This window comes from Pollicipes pollicipes, unplaced genomic scaffold (genome assembly GCF_011947565.3).
Source record: "Pollicipes pollicipes isolate AB1234 unplaced genomic scaffold, Ppol_2.1 Scaffold_5724;HRSCAF=6776_pilon_pilon_pilon, whole genome shotgun sequence".
Lineage (NCBI taxonomy): Eukaryota > Metazoa > Arthropoda > Thecostraca > Pollicipedomorpha > Pollicipedidae > Pollicipes > Pollicipes pollicipes.
This window is the reverse complement of record NW_023596746.1, coordinates 310,651-334,404: the sequence shown is the minus strand read 5'-3', so window position 1 is coordinate 334,404 and position 23,754 is coordinate 310,651. Positions and strand designations below refer to the sequence as shown.

General features: G+C 47.4%; 1 protein-coding gene across 3 annotated transcripts; it reads right to left on the bottom strand.

Annotated features, from left to right (window-relative positions):
- Positions 1-13,427: 13,427 nt before the first annotated feature.
- Positions 13,428-18,143, bottom strand: LOC119102601 (dynein light chain 4, axonemal). Of its 3 annotated transcripts, none has more exons than XM_037226037.1 (5): positions 18,097-18,128; positions 17,167-17,248; positions 16,517-16,596; positions 15,701-15,784; positions 13,428-13,916 (listed from the first exon to the last, which is right to left on the bottom strand). In XM_037226037.1, exons 3-5 carry the CDS (start codon positions 16,586-16,588, stop codon positions 13,752-13,754), a joined length of 321 nt encoding a protein of 106 aa, XP_037081932.1. In that variant the 5' UTR covers positions 16,589-16,596; positions 17,167-17,248; positions 18,097-18,128; the 3' UTR covers positions 13,428-13,751. The 3 variants fall into 3 exon arrangements, with proteins under 3 accessions (XP_037081932.1, XP_037081933.1, XP_037081934.1); XM_037226038.1 differs by lacking the exon at positions 18,097-18,128 and adding an exon at positions 17,799-17,814; XM_037226039.1 differs by lacking the exon at positions 17,167-17,248 and having other exon boundaries at positions 18,097-18,143.
- Between the last annotated feature and the right edge of the window lie 5,611 nt (positions 18,144-23,754).

Below are 23,754 nucleotides of genomic sequence, written 5' to 3'. Positions count from 1 at the left end.
CGGCAGCAGGCCAATGTGGGCTGCAATTTGCAATAAACTATTTACCAATACGAATCACGGACTGACAGGGATGCTGTGTGTTGGACAGTTCGCTTGCTGGAAGATTGAAAATGCTTGATATGCACCGGCAGCAGGCCAATGTGACATGCGACTTGCAATAAACTTTTTACCTATGTAAATCACGGACTGACAGGGATGTGATGATACTTTTGGGCGGGAAGAGCAGTAAACGAACAGCTTTTTATCAACGAAAACCTGAACAGCAATTGCCTCCACCGTCGGCGACCGCTACCCTGGATCGACTGCACCCCTCATTACTGACTTCGAACCAATCGCATAACTGGTGCATGTTCATGCATCAGCATCACAGCTTGTCGGGTGTGTAAAGCAGGTCAGACGCATGCTACAGGACGTGTTTCCGAATAATCGTCGCCTACACCACACAACAGCAGAAAAAATAGCTTGCGGAGAGCTGTCTGCATAGGACATGAATTCGTCAACCGGTAATTCGTTTTTCCCCTCCTACAACGTAGCCGTCCTCATCCACATTTGTAAGTTGGACGAGGGCTCACACTTTTCTTACATATGTTGTCCTCTCGTATATCACCGGGCTTCTCATGCGATTCCCATCATTCTACGATTGATACGCTGCCTGACTGAATGCCAACCACGTAGCGGACCCCTTCTGTAATCAACATTTTTACGTCATTTGCCTTGCAACAATAATCAATCTTTAGACGTTCCATAAAGCGCAGTAAACAAGGGTTGACTAAACCGCGCATATGACGCATTGGATTGTCATTTTATGACTGATGTTCAATTAAATAATGAGTACCGTTCATTGAGCTTTCGCCTGATAAAACCGAACTCGTTGCACTTACTCGTCAGGCCCCTACTAAGGTTTTCAGCTGTTGCAAGCCTGCGATCCGGTGGTCGGACATTGGCGTGTATTAATCATATGTTTATATCTATGCTCTTTCCCGCAGCCGTGTCCGAGCAGTTTACACTTCAAACTCCAGTATGCGGTAGGGCCCTGGGGTCAAATTCCTGAGGCGACTGATTACTTGACCTGGCGGATGCTACGTGGCGGGAGCAGACAGTCTCTACGATTATATGGTGCGACACTGTCAGTGCATTTGATGACGGTTGCAATTAATTTTTTCTGACGAAATGGGCGAAGCGGTTATCTCAAAACTTTATATCTGCAAGCCATTTAGACTTAACTAAAAGAAGAAAGAGGTTAACGTATTTTCGAGAAAAAACTGACATGTATTTCGTGGCTCAACGCAACCAGCACTCAGTAATGGAAAGCAATTACTTCTTCGAAACCCTGCTAGTGGGTGACTTACACGCTTCGCGTTTTGCTGGTCTACTTGCTGACAGGGCACCAAATCGTGAAGATCGTGCTGCCCCTGCCTGGCGAGCGCATCTGGTAAACCGCTAACCTTGAAAACAACACTGTTCAGAAATGTCTCCCGCAAACTCATAGCTTTTTGATCATCGTTGCTCGTTGCCGTGGTTCCGGCACATACTCGAGCGCAGCGGAACGATCGTGCATGATTTCAAATGGGGAAGCACCACATGGCTGATGCGTGAGGAGTTACTGTAGTTAATCATATCCTGCAAAGCAAAAACACAATGAACACTACCGCCGATTCTGTCAAACAACAACATAGTGGCATTGGGGCTCTACCACGCGCTCAGCTGCTGAGGCTATATGGCGTCACCTGCTTCTCACCTTGCCGGGACGGTGGGTGCCACGGGTAATCGAACCCGTCCTCTGGTTTCCCAAACGTGTAGTGGTTAACGCTGACGCAAACAACAGTATAACACGGCAACACAACATAACCCACACTCGGCTTGATCAGGCACTTATTGAAATGGCCAACGATATTCTAGCGTTTCATAAGATACCTACCAGTAGTACATCGGCCAGGTAAATAGCGTAACAGTGTTCCCCGCGGAAAAACGCCCGTAAACTCGTGGCATTTTATGTAGCCAAGTGTCAACCAAGCAGGGGAGTAGTTATGGTTTTGCGAAAGTTGCATGAACCACTGAGATTCCACCGAAGCTTGGCTTTCACCTGACACGTTGGACTACAGCAAACACCTATGGCATATCCTCATTCAACTTTACGAACCTATTCTGAGTGGACTGTGAGCAGGCAGGCAGAACAGAGGCGTTATAAAAAAGACGGGACGAAGCCTTTATACTAATCCCCTGGAGTTTTCCCCTGAATGTTTCCGTTCGCTGTAAATGACAGGATACGATGCTGTCATTTGCCACATCAAGCAGTTTTGTCACATGCGGTTTGAGGAAGATGGCTGCTGAACTTGGTAAATGGGCATATGCATATGTGTGTTGAAGGCAGTGCAAGAATAGGTTAAACGCGAATGAAATCTGGAGGTGGGGAGGGGACAGCTAAAAGCACTAGCCCACCCACCTTAAACGTGAGGGCTATGACCCATGGTCCCTTCCGCCCCTCCCGTTCCTCTGCCCACCCAGAGCGCTGGGTACGAGCGCCATCTAGCGCTGCCGCACGCCCAACTCGTCTCCATGAGCGCCACCTATAATGCTCGCGCTGCCTACTAAGACGGGCTAACCAAGGCAAACATATTGGTATAAACGACTAAGTAGATGTTTCGATGCTCATCGGCGCACATCTGATTAAGGTACGCGCGCCACCTTCTTGAAAGTCTCTCGGAGGTTGTTGGCCCAGTACGGTGTGGGGTGGTGGCAGTGGAAATAATGAATATCTTCTTCAAAACGGCGACAAGAAAGTTTGCTTTAGCTGAAATTGTTGAAGTGCGTCGGTTAAAGATCGCACATGTCCGGAAGTGGTCAGAAGGCTGTTGCTTAAGTGCGTCAGTTTAAGGCCAAACAAGTACGAAAGTGGTCAGAGGGCTGTTGAATGTCAATCATGATCCAGAATGCTCGGATGCGTGCCTCCTCTGCAAGGCACCTTGCACCAGCCAGCAAGGTGCAAGGGCAAGGACAAAGCTAAGGGGCTTGAGCTGGTAGAAAATTGATGTGCTGTGCAATAGAAGGAAAAAGTACTGGTGAAGAATTGGAGTTGAAAGTGATGTGTTCAAGACCTCAACAAGTGTCCTTAAGCATGTTTTCATTTCTAAAAAGGTGCTAACATCTTCTCCAAAATTTAGAAAAGGATCATGTTTTACACTTCTGGGACCTTCGCCTTCATGACATTGAATCATGTTTTACACTTCTGGGATCTTGATAGTGTGCATTCAATTCCATGCAATGCTCCAAATTTAGTTGACCAGAGTCACACAACCAATAAAAGCTTCAAAAAGGAATGTGCCGCACACAGCTATTTGAAGGAAGTGCAGTGCTCAGATGCCCAGATCTGACAATGATCCAGTAGTCTCAATCTTTGGGCCTCAACACCACCATTTAGTTTAAAAATGATGAAACAAAATGGGGACAGATTAATATATTTCTGTTGATACAGAGCTGTGACTTTGAGAAAAAAAAACATTGATAGATCCTAAATAAAATGGGTTGTGTATGGCAGCTAGACTTGTATGGATCCAAACAGCCCCCACATTCACCCATGATGCAGATTTTCAACAGCTGAAGAGTGGGTCAGAGGGTACCCCAGGCCATACTCACTGCTGTTCTCTGCCCATGGCACATAATCCACTAAAACTTCAAACAAGCATGAACATGAAAATGAGATGTATTGTTTCAAAAAGCAAGCTTCTTCATGAGCAGGTAAATATGGTTGTCCTGTTCAAACCCATGCAAGTTGTTTGCATCACCTTGGAGCCTCATCAACAGGCCACCAAAGGACACATATGCTGAAAGACGGCCGCTGCCATCCCCACTGATGTCATCTCCTTCGATCCTGTAGATTTTTCCATGCATGACATATTCAAAGCTGTCAGCGCGTGACGGCCCAGTGTCAGACGCATTGAACTCCCCATCCATGGGGTATCCATCTTCTTTCAGTGTCTTGGCCAGCACAAGTCGGAACTTGTCTCCCAGCTCCATGGGGTAAACCCACACGTTGACATCAAGGATCAGGTCCATCTTGAATGATTCAGATTCACAGTGCAGTCGGCTCACCCTCTCAAATTTCTTGCCCTCTGGGTCAATGTCTTTCACATCAAAAATGTCTTCAAAGAGTACACCAGCCATCGCAGTATTGTTTCCAGCTTATCACAGAAGCTTTAAAATCCCTCGTTCAGGCTGTTTAGGCAGGCCGGTCTTCAGGCTACCTGCACATGGTCCCCATAGGTCCACAGCACTACTGAGTCGCGATATTCACTACGCCCAAGCGAATGCCCTGTCGCACTCGGCACAAGCAACGCGTGAACACGACGGTAAGCCCCTGGAAAACTGAAGAACCGTGGAAAAACAACACGAACCCGACGACCGACACCTCCACTGCAGCAGTGGCCCCTTATCCAACGCTTCAGCCGCGTGATTTTTGCGTGGCTCCGGCGGTAAGCCAGAGATTACAGTTTTAGCGCGAAGGTGACAAAATGTGCTGTGCCTGCACTAAAACAATGCAAGAGCATCTGGAAGTCATCAAGGGACATTAATATATTATCAAACGGGAATAATTGGAGTAACAGGCGTATATTCATAGCAGAATTCCAAGGGTGAGGCTTTTGCTATCAAAATAGGCGTATTTTTACTTTTTACCGAATTTATCTCTCAAGATCAACCGTCAAGGTTCAACGATGCCAAACGTTGCACAGCACCAACGCCACGAAACTGTAACGCCAGAACCATTGCTATTAAAAATATCGAAGGCTACTTCGAAAAGTCAGTCATTCCTTCGTGACGAAGGATGTTATGCATCACGCAGTGTATGGTAGATTAGTGTGGTCTTTGTCTCGAAAAGAAGAAGCAGCAGTGGAGCATTTTCCATCATTTCTCTGCGTGGAATACCATGCAGTAGATAAATTGTACCAAATTTAGTGCCAGTGGCGCAGGCAGAAGGTTGGGGGACCACAGGGAGCACGAACCCTTTCCTCCTTCTTAGGTTCCGATGGGCCAGGAGGGTCCACCAGGTCGAAGATCATGGGACATGACTGGGGGGCCTGAGGGCACAAAGTGTTAGGCGGAGTCTTCTTCAAGGATCCCTTCCTGCTCCATTTCTTGGGCTCTAAGATGACAGCCAGAGGGTTCTTTGCGCCTTTCGGGGAACTCCTGAGTCTATAAGGCCGTAAATGTCGGACGTCAGTCAGGCACCATCAATGCCTCGTGGTCGGCTCCGTGTTGGTATATGCCTGAGGGCCCAATACCAAAGCAGCGACAAAGCTGGGGCTAACGAATCACACTGGCTGGGGCCCCTACATCTGTCAGGAGCCCACAGTGCCTACCATAGGGTCCTGTGTTGGCTAGGGGTCCCGAGAGATAAAGAGCAGTGTTCAATTAGGGCCGAGGACAGGTCCGGGTGCTCACCGAAACCGACGATCAAGAACCAGGTTGGAGGGCGTATGGGCCCGAAGGCTGGCTGTAGGTCGCATTAAGGATCCTGGCCCGCAGGGCAATGACCGGAAATATCATGCAGAGGGCGTTTTACACCGACTAAGGACCCACTGAGACAATGCAGGTGTCTATGCTCGTCAGAAAGCACCACCACTAAACGGTTGGCTCCCTGTCGGTCTGAACCCTGGGAGCCCATTTTCCAAGCAAAGGCAAGACCGGGGACGGCCATTTGCATTGGTCTCGGTCACTGAAACAATGATCGGGGGTTCTGTGTCGGTCATGGACTCATAGCGCTTACCAGGGGGTCATGTGTCAGAAAGCGACCCCGAGTCCGTCACGGGCTTTGTCTGAGGAGGCCCGAAGAAGGGCCGAAGGGACCAAGGATCAAGGGAACATTTGGAGGGCTGAAGGGCCGAAGGGCCTGAGGGACTGGCAGTATGTCGCAATAAAGACGTTCCCGCAAGTAGGGTCGTGCCCTCAAAAGTCAACCAGAGGGCCTTTTGCATTGATTGTGGATCCGTGGGACAGTGCGAGCTTCTACTTTGGTCAGAGGCCGCCAGTACCGAACAGTCGGCTGCGTGTCGTTCTGAGCCCTGGTGGTCATTTCCCAACCACGAGCACGAGCTTGCCAGCAATTTGCACTCGTCGAGGTCTCTGAAACACTGGGGTGTCTTTCAGGAGTCCAAAGTGCCAGCAGGGGTCTTGTGTCGACAAGGGACCCCAAGTCGGTCAGAGGAACATTTACGGAGCAGGGACAGTGACGGAAGCTTAATGCCAGAGGGCCTTCTGCGTTGGTCCGGCGACAACAACCCAGTATGTCTTCAGCTTCCATTTAGCTTCATTTTGTGTCGCATCAGCGGGTCTGGATGTTCAAGTTTCACTCAGATTCACATGTTAGCGCTATGCGAGCTCCATTTAAACACGCCACGACTTAGGCGTACTATGAAAGCTTAATTCAGAATTGTCCATACCAGTATTTGAGCACTTAGTCTCAGTATGTGTCAATTCAATTCTAGAAATTGTGTGGCCGGATGAGTCTTCCTTGGGGGGAGAGGGTTTGGCCACTCTTCTGGTGCATGTGTTGGATATTTAACAAATGTGGCGGGTGGGAAAAAGCTCCGCATTGTTTTGGCCCCCAACAACCAGACAGCACCTGCTTAGTGTTTTAATTGTTGGAGCCTTTGTCATTCTGAGGTCTGAATTCATCACCGGGACACGAACAAGCCCGTCTGATTTTCGGCGGATGAGACCGCACGTCCAGCACCAAACTGACCGTCTGGACTGTCGTCGGGGGTCGCTCGCCCGCTGCGCCAGGTGTGCCAGCTCCTGCGGAATGCTCGGGACCTGCAGCACGTCCAGACCGAGGGCATCTTCAGCCAACAGCAACTCAGCCACTGAACTTAGCAACTCAGCCAGCGTCGACCGGCCAAGGGTCGATAGAGGGACTGGGTGTCGCCAGTACTATCGCACTGGTCTCCGTCAGCCGGAAAACCTATGCATTCGTTCAGCATGTCATGAATGTCCCCTACCTTCAAATTGCATGCTAGCTAGATGGATACGTGGCTTCGAAGTTCTAGTTTGATACCGGCATCATCCATGCGGTACTCCAGGTGCTGAATCCGGCGGTGGAGACCATAGAACCGCTTGGGTGCATCTGATCCTGCTTCCGCTTTGACAAAATGTCATGTGTGGTCAACGTTCGTATAACTAAAACCTTTTGTCAAACGAGGAATATCATTGTTCATCGATACGATGCATTTAATATGAAAAGCCGAGGGCTTATGAACGTGGATGGTGGTGCGCTCTTAGCCTGCATTTGGTTTTAGGCTCGAGCAAGTCTTATCCGGTATTTGCCGAGCAAAGGTGGGGCAAACCAACGAGCAAACAGAGCAAACCAACCAAACCGACCCTTTGTATTATGCAACTATGGAGCCGCACAAATGCACCTGGCCAGGTCCGGGTTGGGAGCCCGGGAGGAGGTGCTTCGGGTACGTTAGCTTCTCACGTTGTTACACCCGACCGCCCCCTCAAATATACCTCAGCCAGGAAGGTGGGAGATACTCACACACTCCCTTCTGTGCACCTTCCGAGGATGCATCGATATGACCATTTTGTCGCGTTGGGTGGTTTGCCTGACCGGAGCCAATCCAGACGCCAACTAGGGCCCAGAAGTTCGATGGATTCGCTCTGGGTAAGGTCCTTGGACGGTGGCAGCTTTGATGCACAAAATAAACTTGCAACCCGAGAGGGCAGATCTGAGCCCATCAGGTGCTTCCGAAGTCAAACATAATTCCCTACGCCGAGTGCTTCTTTGGCGTTCCGAGCGCCACCTCGTTAGACATGAACATCAGTCGCATCTTCTCTGACTATGATGCTCAGACTGAGCTCGCCACCGTATCCGAGAGCCCTATCCGTGTAATCGTCCCCACTCACCGGTTGCAGCCGACTTCGATGGGTGCTAAATTGCCGTACTGAAACTCGCAGCGGCCATAGCTGGGCCGCCTGCTGGCCGCATCGCGCAGCTGCTGGACGGCGCAGGAACACTGGCGCAGTCGCCGCCCCTTTAGCCAGCTAAAGTCGGGCTCGTGCTGCTCCAGCCGGCGGATGCGGCCGGCCAGGCGCAGCGTCGTGTTGAACTCGGGCGCCGCCAGCGCCGACAGCTCAGCTGCGGGAAGAGGTGGGCCGAGGCGCCCGTCGACAGCAACGACGTCTGCGCGTGCGGTTATAATCTGTTGCCGTTCTGTCTGGTTTTCTGTGCCGTCCCTCCGGGTCGCACGGTCAAGGTTGGTCAAGGTCGAGCCGCCGCACAGAGGCGCGCCCAGCGAGGCGGCGGGCGCACCTCATCATACACACCATACAATCCCACTCCCAGCTATGTCCCATCCCCCCCCCCCGCCGTCCTTAACCTTTCGCTGTATACTATCCACTCACCATATCTTTCTGGAGGCAGACGTCCTCAAGTGATCAAGTGTGTTTTAACTATGTAGCATCTTCACTTGACTTCGAGACGTGTCATGCTTTATGCCCATGTTATAGTTTGCTGTAAATCTGTTTTATGTTGTTTAAACGACTTCGCCTGTTAGGGGAGCGCCGCTGTTGGCGATAAAAGAAAATAATTAAATTCAAAAATGGGTTCTGATAAACGTGCTTGTTACGTACGTCGAAATGACCATGTTCTATTGTGTCGCAGATCCAAGATCCAGCTGCGGTGGAAGCGGTAGCGCATGTGGATGACGTGAAGATCGCTTACCAGCAAGCAGCCGCGATGCATCCAGAGCCCGTCCTGAACAAAGACGACGAGGACGACGGGTCCAAGGGTTGGGCGAGGACAGGCCCGTGGTGGTGACAACGAGGGGCACAAAAATATCCCCTCTGCTGTGGCGAGGTGTGCGAAATTAACATCAAACATGCGGCACTGGCCTGCGTGCCAGGTACGTGGCGGCCACGCGCAAACATCTCGATCCAAGCATAGGGCTGTCGACCCGAGAGGCGCCACCCAGCTGTGCGCCAGACGACTGGATACACACGATCAGTCGGAGTGGTCTAATGGTACCGTCCCCTGCCTGGATGAGCGTTGTCGAGGCTTTCGAGGCCATTCCAGCTGGTGATGGGCCGCGGCATGGACAGAGACATTGGTGTGGTCGACCGCCTCACGAAGCTGCTGATGGAAAAATACTCCACCCAGGGCAAGCCGGTTACGCGGAAGCTGATGACGACGCGCAACCACCTGCGCCTCAGATGGCTTCATCAGGCTAGGGCGGAGCGGGCTATAGTTGTGCTCTCCGCTGCTCCCCCCCCCCCCCTCTCGTTTGCTTTGTGTCCACACCAAATGCGAACAATGAAGTGGATGTTGCGCACAGGAGGCTTTCTTAGCAAGACGCGATGAATTATAAGTCATGCGTGTGTACAATGCATTGGCAGGATGGCATAACGGATCTGGTCTTCATAAACGCCATCTGCCACGACCTTCGAAGGTTTCATAACGAACATCTCCGTCGTCTCAAGCTGCCTCCCCAATATGGTCTCATCTGTAGGAATGTCACCAATCGATCGCGAAGCAACCAATGCCACGTTATTCGGAGCCGATTTTGAAAACAACAAGCTGTCACCTAAATCAAGTGAGAGGTGGTGAAGAGGAGGTGAGAGGATGTAAACACGACAATAGCCCGAGACTCAGGCGATAGAATGCTCCCGAATGTGACCCGCCGCAAACTGGCGGATTTCGTCGGTAAAGCCCTGAAGCTCGTCGGCATGTCGCTGGCCATGGCTTGGCTGTGCAGCTGCGTGATTTTGCTGAAGGACCCCCGCGCAGTATACACAGTCCACAGGCGCGCCACTGCGCACTTCGCCGCCGAGGGACAATATTCCCGGGACAGAAATGACACCATTAAAATAATAGCATGCACTCACACTTCCACACAGATGCGTTTTGCATACCTGAGCATATGTGGGTTGAGGTGTGCAGAAGGCGTTGCAAAACGGAATGGACAAACTTTCCAACTGTCATGCATGTTGCCTGATATGTCAATAATGAATGTCCCATATTAGCAACAAATTTCGAAAACATGAGCTAATGAATTGTTAGGTCATGTTCTTAGTGTAAATATCACTAGGGAGTTAGACTGCATCACTGGCAGGATGTTATGCACAAATCAATTTTATTCGTTTTTAGTCCAGATTACGCGGTCAACATTTCATACCAGCTCTGGGTTTCTTCCTTCTTTTAACTTTTCATATGTCATGTCGTGCATACGTATTTCCAGAGTCTTGGGAGATTCTGGCGCATGCAAGACGGTTCTTCATTGCGAAGTTTATTGTCCCTTTGTATGATTGTTGGATTTCGCAAACCGTATGCAAATTGGGAGTAAAGCCTTTTAAGATGTTAGAGCCCTGTTCATCATATGATAGCTATATATTTTGGTAAATAAGCGATTATTGGCCGCCATAGTTTTGGTGGGCCACACCGACTCTGCTTACATATCTGTAGCTGTAATGCATGAAGCCATAAGTCCCAACCTTACAGCCATTGGCCCCGGTTTTTCAACCATGTTTCTACCCCAGCCAGCTCTGCTCGCCGTCCCAGCCAAGGCCATCTCGCTGCAACTTTCAAATTTATTTCTTTCAACTTTTCTTTTCTTATTTCTTTCAACTTTTCTTTTCTTATTTCTTTCAACTTTTCTTATTTCTTTCAACTTTTCTTTTTTATTTCTTTCAACTTTTCAACTCAAGTTTTCTTTCTTTCGGACAACTTTCGTGTTCGTATCCTCAGGCTATTTAGTGTCGTGTGCAGGCGTAGCAATCATGCGGCTTTCCCGCCGGTCGGGAGGGTCGCATCACCAGAGGCGATACCAAGGTCCCGATTGCCTGCTCCGTCATGGATGTCAGAATCAGTTTTACGCTGTTTTTGCAGACGTCCGAAAGATTCAATGCTTGAGTGGTATATGAAACTGGTGCTCTCACTGACGCACTTTCAATGCATTTTGAATTCTTCCCCATTTGCAGTTTGCGTTCGCTAGAAGCCAAAATGAGCCGGACCATAGTTTTTTTTCTGCAGTCGCGACCACCATCGTCTTGACAACCACCGTGCGCACCTCTCTCGGCGGAAGTATGACGGCGTTTGTGATTGGCCCAGCGGGCAAAGGCCTGTTGCCGAGAAGTTGGTTAGTTGAGTTTGAACCAGTGCGTCATATGGATCATACGATACTGCGATTCCCTAAACCAAAGTGCGCCTCGAAGAGATCCATGTTGGCAAACGCCATAGAGGAGAACTCAACGCCATGGTATAACACTTCGTTGAATTCGCGGAATAGTAGCTTCATGTTCGCATATCTTCTCGTACAAAAGGAGCATTTCAAGCTTTTGTCACATCCATTACATAAACATTGAGCGAGACACATGAGCGTGTTGCAAACATTACAAAACACGCACATTGGAAAAGCAAGACACATGATGTTTGTTGCTTTCTTAGTGGTGAGCGGGAGGTCAGATAAGATTTCTCCAGCAGGGCCATTTACTTCAAATCGAAATTCTGAGCCAATCAGAAGGATTTTGAGAAACTGGTATCACTGATCAAACCGTACGCGTCTGATATGACAACAAGTGACAGCACCAAGAACGTGAAATGTTTTCCTATATGTATATGTATATATATATATATATATATATATATATATATATATATATATATATACATATATATGCGTAGGCGTATGTAGCAAAATAGCAAAAGTTTGTTTCGCTTTGTGTATGTTAGTGTTTCGCTATGTGTATATTAATGTTTCGCTATGTTTCGATATGTGTACGTTAATGTTATCTGTCGTTTTGATAACGGCATGCTGCCGAAATATCAACGCAACTATATCTACATTCTCCTGGTTTTTCTCCGAGGAAAAACGCTATTACTATTGTCTTATCTACGAAAATATATTAAGATTGATGTTCTTAAGATGTCTCGATGGTACTGTCGTGGTACTACCCAGTGCTTTTATTAGACGCAGCTATTCCTGAGCTTTTACTGCAGCGGATTTTTGAAATATGCCCCAAAAGGTGGGGCACTCCTTGTGAAAAAGCTCACGATTAGCTACCTTCTCAAAACCTGTGAGCTTCTCACGACAGGAACACAACCAACGGCAGCCTACAGCCTTGCACTGAACCCAATTCCTAACCATGTGGCGAACATCCAAAGCCACCTGTTTCAAATGACACGATGACTTAGAACCCCGCGTAGAAGTCAGCAGACTGATTGTTACAAGGTGCTGAGATCAGCAACAATAATTACGGCTAGAAATAAGGCAGTTATTTGCCATTTTATATTTTAAGCATGTGAAGTGAATCTAGGCTGAAAAATCTGTGAAAAGCACTGGTCCGAGGGGAATTAATCTAAATAAAAAGGGGAATAAAGGGGAATCGGTGACGTTAGTACCAGTGAAGCATGCTTTGTAGCATACTTCTGCCATGTGTTAAAGGCTATCGTGATTTACGCTCCTGTTTGGAAACATTTTGTGCCTCAACTCGCTCATATGGCGAAACATCAATGTTTCGACATATGCTGTACAAAAGCTCACGCTGGAAGCGCTAGCGAGTATAAACCAATACTAACCTTTGAGCTTCGTTTAACTGTGATGGTGTGTCGTAACTTTTTTCTTTTTCTTGATTTTGTCCACAATTGCTCGCACGAGCATTTTGTCCTGTGAATCGGCAGCTTTTTTACCAGCGTCAGGGAGCGCCAACAAAGCAGCTGGCATACTGTGTCACTTCCGCGAAATTTCCCGAGTGGAATGAGGTGCACAGCTTCAATAAGGCAGTGCTTTGACAGATGAGACCTACGAGTCAGAAAAAAGTAAGCCGTGGAGCCCCAGAGCAACCAACTGGAGCCTATACCGCTGGAGTCTAGAGCGCGGACCGATTTGTCCTGCCAGAGCTTACTCCAGGCGAGGTATGCTTTTAAAATGCTGCGCTGGGCTTCACTAATCCACCCTCCCTTGGTCACACACAAAATCACATGAAAACGGCGCTATATGCATTAAGCATCGGTGTACGGGGTCCAGGAACCAATGTACCCACGTGCAGATGACGCGGAATTGCACCTCGCACCTCATACCTTATGGTATACAGGTCTCTCGTCTGGGCCGTAACACAGGCCCATGCCTGAAAATAAGTTTCGCCACTGCTCTGTCATCGGTCTTTTACGTGAATGAGAAATATTTCTTGGCAAAAAATACCAATTAAAGCAAAAATTAGAAAACGCCAGTAAAAGGTCTTACGCGTTTTTCTCGAGAGCGCCACATCAATCGATCAAAGGTTTTAGAGGACCTCCTCCCTTCCGGACCGTCAGCCATGCATAATACAATGAGAGATGACGCGCGACACGCTTTCTTCGACCAATGACTCCTTCTCCACCATGCCAGTGCGGTTGTGCTGGAGCAGAGAGAAGAGACAAGACACGCTATTACCATCCTGCCCATCTTTATTTGTGAACAGTTCGCATCAATCGTGCTGTGGACGGATGAAACGATACACGCTGCACTTCGTCAAGTTATAAACATTGGGCGTTGGAAAACGAACAAAGCTCAAAACGTAAACTAGGAACATCCAATATCACAGAACCACGGCGTCGTGAAAACAATGTGGCGAGGTCATTTGATAAAAGTCCGCTACAACATGCTCTGTTCCATGTTGAGCCATCTCCGCGGGAAAGAACGATCCACTGTCGACAAGTATGCATTATGCTCCCATAGCGCTCCAGCATACGCTCATGGAATGACACACAGTCACACATGAAACTAGGTTCAGCTGCATTTCCACACGCAAATACCCATATTACCACCGAAGAACATGTACAGGAGGTTTTTGCACTCATGGGAGACCTCAAACCCGAACGCCTCGCCCACCACGGTGTGCCATGCGGGGCCATACTTCTTGTCCATGGTTTCTTTGATCATCCGCGCAGCACTCTGAAAACACGGCAAACATGTAGCGAACATGGAACACGGAGTAACATGCGCATTTTGTTCGGTACAACGCTCCAGCTTCTAGCTGATACACGTGGAAATTTAGTGCAAAGCGATTTAAGATGTACGACGCCCTCACTTTAAGACACGTATAAGTATAAGGCAGTGCAAGACGCATCCAGACCGCATGCATCCACTATCATATCCATAACGCAAGAAAGTGGTGTCCAGTCTGGTGTGCATCCACTGCCTTGGGGCCTGACACTAACCGCGAGCAAAATACTGGCGTCATTCAAGACGATAATAGGCGCATAGCACTCGGCCCATACTCGCATGGATAAGTGACGCCGAAAATCTATACGCTGGCTTTCAAAATTTCAAACGTCACTTTTCCGAATTAATCTAATTACGTTGGACACGTAAAAAGTTGAAGTATCGTTTTCCTTTTCATGAGCCGTCTCTCTCTCTCTCTCTTCTTAGTAATTTCTTTTCACGCTGTAATAAGTCTGCAGGGTTTGGGCACCATGACAGGCCGAATAGGAAACTAGCACCACCTGGTAATGCTTTCTTATAGAGATATAGAAGTAAAAATCAAGACTGATCACGGTTCAGGCGATAGACATTTGTTGAATATGAAAAATGGCTGTTTAAATCACAAGTAGTCTGTTGTTCTCGACAAAGCAAAGCATATGCCAGGACTTCGGCAGCGGTAGTTCTTGCAATACGGTACACTAGGAATTGAGCCTATCGAGTATCATAGTCCTGTTTTTTCCTTCTAAGCAGAAGATAACGCTCCCCAAAACGGACTTCCACCTCGAGAAAATCCACAACACCCGAATTATCGTCACGTTTGTTCTTTATTTAAAAGCTATGGACTAACAGCACAACGCGTTTTTGAGTTGATTACGACCCAGGTGATCCGGCTTGGTCTTAGACTCGCGTCCTGTGGGGCTGACTCGTATAACATCTTTAAGTGTAAATTCAGTAGATCGGTAAAAAAAAATTCGGTAAAAAACGATCGGTAAATCGCAATAAAAAACAGTAGTCAACATCTCTCTCCCCGCTCACAAAACACATCCCAGCACTGCAACTTGTGCGCTTTGTCCTCCCTCGTAACACTGTGGACCAGTATGCTGCCAAACTGGAAATACCCAATGTGTTTCCCATTAGGGTTCATGCTATGGGCGAAGCTTTGCACAGCTATCGCAATGCAGAGCTAACATTTGGCAACAAGATACATATTTCATATACGTGGGGAGGACGCCGCAGCGTTCCGCCCATGCAGTTGAGGAACCATCTTGCCATTGCCTCAAGGTGCTGTAAGGGTTCCGTGCGGGCCAATTGCTTTCTAAATTTATTTAAGCCCCTGTTAGGTGACCGATCTAATTCAAGTGCCAGTCATCATTATAGTTTTACTTGTGCACTGGCATTATCCTGTTCATTTCCTGAGCCAACACATAGATGTCTCCCGAAATTACACCTCGTGCAACTCGTACTCGACCTATCAAGCTTACCACGCAGCTCTCTCCACCCAACAATACGTTAGATTTTATTTCTCCCTAAATCGCCTTTAATTCCAACCAGAATTGGAATCGGTTGCCTGATAGCTTACCACCTATCTCTTTTGCCATAGGCCTGATACGGAAAAGCATCATCGCATCCACCTTTATTCGGACGAAAGAAAGGGGGCAGATTAGAAGCACTGGCCTTGATTGCAGCTGAACACGCCATTATATCACCGGGGCGAGGCTACAAGTTACGCCATTAAGTGTAACATGGGTGAGCACCTCGTTGTTGGTAGAATACTTCTCGCATGCCGTGACGCACAGTTCCATCACTTCTCCGCGCATCTCTTCAGGCATATCCGATTGCTGAAGAAGAAGACAGGAGTCATCCTTTTGCATCAGTCATTCACCGTCTCGGTGATCAGTCTGTGTTACATTACATTCACGCAAAATCATGGCACAGTAAGCCGACTACAGCAGAAGATTGAAATAAGCCAATACCAGTTGCCACGGCAAAGCCGATGACGACGTAAATATTGCGGTCGTACGGCTCGTAAGTGTTTTGTCCTCCAGGGCACAGTATGTTGACAGCGCCACTGGATCCTCCCGCTTTTACTGACCGTAGCATTTCACGTTGATGGAATTTCACGCTTCAGAGCACTTGGGCAGTGCTTTAGAAAGCTTCCCAATCACCCACGGATACCAATGTTACCAGGGTTACAGAACAAACACGTGGATTCCAAACTCCACAATGTCGCAATAATGAAAACACCAATAAGAGCTCTGAAATAATTCATTTGAAATCCAAAAAGTTTCTCACGGGCATGGAGACCTTTTGCAACTGTGCCCTTACCACCATTGATAATGTAACTTGAGATTGCCTAACATATTACCTAGGATGATAGAGCATGAACAGGGAACAAGGTGCAAAATGAAGTACATGCCAGTACAGAAGTGAAAGGAAGGTGAATGGCCGCTGGAAGTAGCAGCTGCAAGCCCGGTGCCAGCTTGTAGGGGGTCCATAACTCAAGCTCTCCCAAAACTAAACCCCATCTTAATGTAGCAATACCAATGCTGTCAAGCATTGGGGCCACTTACCCGACAAAGTGGATAGGTATGGACAACTTTCTTCTCTCCTTCCTCTTTCTTAGCCTCGCCGTCATCTGCCATCTTCCGTTCTGTGAACATGAACTGGGGTTGTTTAAGAATCCCAAGCTTGAAGAAGTGTCAAAGTGAATGCCACAATAAGACCATCATGACTTGATATCCACTGAAAGTCAGACTTATGCCAAAAGTCCATAACTGTGGAGCCATGCTTCTTGGACACATTTCCAAACTATGTTGACACTCTCTCTGTGTAAGGCACTAAGTCACTTAACCCAAAAATGCTACTAACAAAATTATCTAATCAGTCACTGTTAAAATGTCTTCCATATCACTGGGCATGTATGCTGTTCATTGCAAACATCTGTTCAATGTTGTACACAATGTTGCTTACTCCCCTTTTGGGCCAATTATGAGTGATAAAATTATAAAACGGGAGACAGGCCATCTGATCATGTCTTTTTTTGGTAAAACATCATGTGTTAAAGCAGCAAGCAATGCATTTGACTTGTCCTCCAAAGTGAAAAATGAATAATGAAGACAAATTTTGTTTTTGGGTTTCAGCCAGAAAGCTGTATGCCATGCAATATTACTTCATTGCTATCCCTCAGAATCTTCCTCTCTCAACTGAAACTTTCACTGACCTGTCAGGTTTTCTACACCCTTAAACAGGTGAATAAGGATGGGTATGCTTGAACTTAGTTTTTAATCAGCATCCAGTCAAAACTGCAAACAAAAATGTGGTAACTTGAGCCAAATGAAATCAATGTGTGGCATGACACCATCCACAGGTGTGGCCATAAATACATCAGGCATTTTGATATAAAGGTATGGAAGCCTGCATCACATGGAAAGTAGCCCAGCTATAACATCAAATCACTAAGCCAAACAACATGTTCATTACTTTGAAAAGCTGAGAAGGTGGTAAACATTTGCCCCAAGCATTGAGTTTAAGCATGATGTTCAGCCACCACAAGCAACACATCTATCAGCTTGTATGATGTAATACCCCAAACCCCAGTCTGAAAAAATCAATCCCCTGAACTGTAGGCCCATGCACCACTGATACACTTAATCCCTCACTTCTGTGAGCTGTTCATGCCACACCCAATTGCACACAGTCTTTGATGATTTTTCAGTGGGAAGTGTCTTGCAATTATCCTTGACTACAATCATTCTTGCAACATCATAATTCCTTGAAATATTGGCCCTCCATGCACTAACATTGGCGGCAACTGGGAGCCCAACTCTGAACACTATACTATGGCACACATACTCTAAATTATTTTCAGTGATGCTGCTGCTATGCTGGATATGCTTGCAGTAGTGTGTTAGATTAATTAGCTGTCTTTCCCAAGCCTGCATCGCAAGAACAACTGAAAAATGAGGGCTACGCCCTCACCACTGTTCCACTTCCACTGGGCAATACGCAATCCTGCTGAGGGGAACCTCACAAGAGATCATGCATTGTCCCGCACTTCTCATGGCCATATTTCACACATTTCAAGCCAGTTACTGCCCTCTTACAATGCTACAACCGGAATTAAATTCATGCTACGATGGCCCTTACTCACAATAACAGACACCCTCGGCCGCAAGACCACGGCGGCTGCAACTGCCGGCAGCCAACGACCGATTTGTATTGTTTGCGCCACTATGGTAACAGTCACCGCATTTGGTGCCTTCTAAAATACTACTTTGAAGCCTTTCATGCATCTATCCAACGCGCTCAAGCGTGGTTCAATTTGACTCCCCGAAGGTTTTTCCGGAATGGAATCCAAACGGCGCGGTGCAGCGACACCAAATTTCGCAAACAGTAGACAAGTGAATATCAGATCATTTGATGTCAAAAAATTAGATGCACCTTGCACGGTCCCTGACATATACTAGGTCAACGTCAAGCCATGGATTCAGCGACGATAATTTCTAGGGAATCATTCAATTTGGCGCAACAACGGAGTGTTAAACACAGCCGTACATCTCTGTGATAGTTTCTTAGGCCACACAACAATTGAATGGACAAATTATATTGACCTAGGGTCAGGTATAAAGGTCAGACCAAAGTAAAAATCAACCCGTTGTATAACTCTAGCGCTTGCTGCATGCGGTAGTTTCTGGTGCGTACTTCGAATTTGTTGACTACAGGAACCGCATTACACATATTTCATGGCCTTCCGAAAGGTCAAAATAGGTCACTGACCAAAATTGATGGAGGTCAACATTTTGTTTTCAGGAACAGACCGCCTAGCCTAATATCTTTGACCCTATTCACATGGAGAGCTCAAAGCAGTCTTGTGTGATTCTGCCCGCCATGACCTTTGAAAGGTCAAGCAAGGTCACCGGCCTTAGCTCAGCATCAGTGACTTTTTGCTTAAAACAAATATCTAGGTTCTGGGGCACTTTCGACACCAGCCGAGAGTTTGCCCTGTTTGACCTGAAGCTACGAACCTAGGAGCCTAAAATTTGACGCAAGTGAATTCACGTACGATCAAATAATCACTGTGAATTTTGTGTCTCTAGCTCTTTCAGTTTTTGATTGCTCAGGGTGGAGGCCTTCAAATCGACCCCCACCCGAGCGAGCATCCAAGTGGGCGCATGTAAAACTCAGCGGTTTCTTTCGAACCGTCTCGAAAATGAGAGCTATCCCTCGTCAAAGGAAGATTTTGTCGGCCCTTGCGATATTCGTAACCTCACACTGTTATCTTCATGTGAAAAACCGAATACAGCACTTCATGGATATACAGATATAGAGATAACAAAGCAGCAGTGCAAACTACTGAGCCCCTGGACCGATTTCCTCGAAACCTCTACCAATATATAATGCAGCTACTATTTCATCTGTCATTTTGACACTGGTGGCCTCTGGTCGCCAACTTCCCCTTAAAAAAAACGCTTAAGCCACGACGGGCCATTGCAGTACAGAGCCGTTCATAACTTACCTTACATATACACCGACCAGGGGCGGCATCTGACAGAACAAAAGCCAGTACGAAGCCATGCCCGAGCAGCAAAAAAAGGAAACGGCATGTTAAAGACCAATGAGCAGTCAGGTAAAACATATGACAGACAAAACACTGACCCAAAACCACATAACATAGACCAAACACCGACCAGAAGCAAAATCTGAAAAAAAAACAGCAGCGCGGAGCGTCGTCACATAGACCAAAAATCTTCCTGAAGCGTCACCATACAGAGCAAGAACCGATCGGGAGAGACAGCTCAGAGACCAAAACCTTGACCCGTGCGACGAACGGCGTCCGACCAGCCAAACACCAACCAGGGACGACATCTTACAGACCCACGATCAATCAGGGATGACATATTTTAGAACAAGGACACCCTGAGGCGACACAGCAAACCAAATACCGACCCACAGCGAAATCTGACGGATTAAGCGCTAACCCAGAGCGTCATCTGAGAAATCACACACTGACCGGGAGCGACATCGACATCATCAGGCCAAACTCCGACCTGGAGCGACATTGCATTAACTACAGACCGGCAGTGATATCTAACGGGAAAAAAAACGCTGACCTGGAGTGACACCTGAAAGACCAAACACTAACGCAGGGCAACTTTGACAAACCAAATGACAACCGCGAGCGACATCTGACAGATTTAACACAAACCCAGGCTGAGCACTGACGGATAAAAAAAAAACACCAAGAAGGACATATGACAGGCCAAAGACCTTCCCAAAGCAAAGTCTTACAGACGAAGGGCGAACCAAGAGGGACATATGACAGATCAAACATCAAATAGGTCGATGTCTGATAGGCCAAACTAATCAGCCGAAATACCAGTAGCCGAACAATATATATATATATATATATATATATATATATATATATATATATGCTAATACCAATAGCCGAACAAACGGGACATCTTACAGACAAACCTCTGAACCAAAGTGATATCTGACAGACACCAAAGTTGAGCACCGTCCGACAGGCCCAAACATCTGTCCGGAACGGCATTTCACAATCCATGAACCGACTAGGAGGGACATCTGACAGACCAAGCACCGACGCGTAGTGACATCTGACAGACCAAACACTATCCCAAAGCGACATCTGATGGACCAAATACCGATCAGGAGCGCCATCTGAAATGCCAAAATCTGGCCCGTGGTTACATCTAACATAAAAATTACCTGCCCAGAGCGACGTCGCACAACCAAAATTCGAGCCTAAACATAATGAACAGATGAAACGATTACGCAGAGCGACACCAGACCGGCTAAAAGACCAACGAGGAACGACATCTAACAAACCAGCAATCAATCGGGAGCGACATCTGACAAACAAATTAATCACCCGGAGTGATATCTGACCGACAAAACACCGATCAGAAGCGACGTCTGAGACACCAAAAGTTGACCGGGAGCGACATTCGACCGACAAATCATCATCCGATAGCGATATCTGCAAAAAAATCGCCAGCCAAGAGCCAAATCTGACAGACACCAACGCGGAGCTCCGTCCGATCGGTGAGGCACCTTCCCGCAGCACCATCTTACAGACCGAAAACCGACCAGGAAAGTCATCTTTCGGACCAAACACTGACTAGTAGCGATATCTGAAAATGAAGGACCAAACACTAACCCCGAGCAAAATCTAAAGGGCTAGACACCGACCCGGAGCGAGATCTGAAAGACCAAACATCAACGTAGAGAAATATCTAGCAGACCAAAGAACGACCTTTAAAAGACAAATGACCATCCGATAATATGTAGCAGGCCTGGAACGACCTCTAAAAGACAAGTCGCCATCCGAGAGCGACATCTGGCATACAAAATACTAACCCAGATTGGCATCCGATGGACCAAACCCCAACGAGGAGCGAAATATGACAGGTCAAACACCGATTCATAGCGATAGCTGACATACAAATCACCAAACCAGAACGACATCTGACAGACCAAACACTAACCCAGATCAAACTTTGAGAGGCCAAACAACGACCAAGAGTGAACCCTTACATATCAACCACCTCCTGAGGCGGCATCTTACAAAGCAAGCGCAGACTAAGAGCGACATCTGGGAGACAAAACACTGGTTAAGATTAGCTTCTGAAAGACCGAATAATAACCTAAGGCGACATCTCGCAGAGCAAATACCAGCATGGATTGACGTCCCGTTGTCTAAACACCGATCCGGAGCGACACACATTGTGTCGAACAGGCAAAATGTTTGTAAGACATGTAAGACGTGAAATATGACAGTACAAAAGCCAAACACAATCGACGTCTTATTGGCTAAATGCTGAACCGGAGCGACATCTACAAGACGAAATACTAACCCAGAACGACATCTGACAGACAATACACCAACCAGGAGCGACATTGGCAACATTCAGGAGCGACATCTAACAGACTAAACATCAACGTGGAGCGACTTCCGACCATTCTAACTCCAAACAGGAACGACATCTTTCAGGCAAACGATTAATCAGGAGCGACACCTTACAGACAAACGATTAATCAGGAGAGACACCTGGCAGGCAAAGCAGTTGCCCAGAGCGACATCTGACAGACGCAAAAGCGGAGCACCGTCCGACAGACCAAACATCCAACCGGTGCGACACCTTCCAGACCAAAGACCGGCTAAGAGAGGTATCTTAAAGACCAAGCACTAGCATGCAGATACATATTACAGACCATTACGCTAAAGCGGCATCTGACCGACCAAAACCCGACCAAAAGCGACATCTGACTTGCCAAAAACTGTCCTGGAGTAATATTCGACATACAAGCTCCTACATAGAGCGACATCTGACATGTAAATCCCGAACCAGACCCTTATTTGACAGAACAAACGCCAACGCGGAGTGACGTCCGACAGGCCAAACTCCACCAGGAACAGATCTTACAAACCAAGAACCGACCAGGAGCAAGATCCGACAGAACAAGAGCGACACCTGACAGGCCGAAAACCTACATCGAACGACATCTGACGGAGATATCAACGATCGAAAGCGACATCTGACAGTTAAAACGCCAACCAAAGGTGACATCTGACAGACACTCATTTCAAGCGTTATCTGGCAGACCTGGCAAAACATCGACCAGTAGTGATATCTCAAAGAAGAAACACTAACACAGAGCGACATCTGACGGACCAAGCACAGATCAGGAGGTACATCAGAAATTAAAAAAAAGAAATGAACCCTAGCGATATCTGACATATGAAGCACCATCCCAGAGCGAAATCGGACGACATAATTACCAATCCAAAGCGACATTTGACAGACCAAACACTAATGCGCAGCGATTTCCCAGAGCCCAAACACCTTCCCAGAGTGAGATCGTACAGAAGAAGGACTAACCAAGAGAGACAGTTTGCAGATTAAAACCCCGACCAGTACGACGAGCGACGTCCAACCAAGCAAACACCAACCAGGAACGACATCTAACAGACTAACGATCAATCAGGGGTGGCATATTTTAGAACAAGGAAGCCCCAAGAGCGAAATAACAAGCAAAATACTGCCCGTGGCGACATCTGATAGATCAAGCACTAGCCCAGAGCGAGATCTGAGAGACCAAACACCGAACAGGAGCGATACCTGACAGACCAAGCACCAAACCCGAGCGACATCTTGCAGATTAAGGACAGACCAGGATCGAAATCTAATGGACGAAACATTGATCTGGAGTGACATGTGAAAAACCAAGCACTAACCCAGAGCAAACTCTGATAATTCAAGGACCTATCTGGAGCGACATCTCACAGATTTAGGACCGACCTGGAGCGATATTTGACAGACAAAACATTCAACCGGAGTGACTCCTGACAGACCAAACACAACTTCGGAGTGAACCCTGACAGACAAACAACGGACCAAGAACAGCATACGACAGGCCGAAGACGCTCCCAAAGCTTAATTTGACATATTCGGTCAAGAGAAACATCTAACAGACCAAACACCAAAGCAGGCGAAGTCTAATAAGCCAAGGATCGACCCGGAGCGACATCTTACAGATCAAGAACGGAACAAAAGCGACAGCTGACACACAAATAATTAACCCAAAGAGACATTTGACAGACACCAAAGCGAAAAGCCGTCCGACAGGAAAACATCTACCCGGAGCGACACCTTACAATCCATGGAACGATTAGGAGAGACATCTGATTGACCAAAGACTGACACGTAGCGATATCTGACAGACCAAACACTACTCAAGAGGGACATCTGACGGACCAAATACCGACCAGGAGCGACACCTT

What these genes read in the sequence shown, in the direction of transcription:
- LOC119102601 (XM_037226039.1), bottom strand. Translation starts at nt 16,588, where the DNA reads ATGGCAGATGACGGCGAGGCTAAGAAAGAGGAAGGAGAGAAGAAAGTT. An exon ending in ATACCTATCCACTTTGTCGG is followed by an intron (nt 15,785 to 16,516) that starts GTAAGTGGCCCC and finishes CTTCTTCTTCAG; the next exon opens with CAATCGGATATGCCTGAAGA. An exon ending in AGTATTCTACCAACAACGAG is followed by an intron (nt 13,917 to 15,700) that starts GTGCTCACCCAT and finishes CCGTGTTTTCAG; the next exon opens with AGTGCTGCGCGGATGATCAA.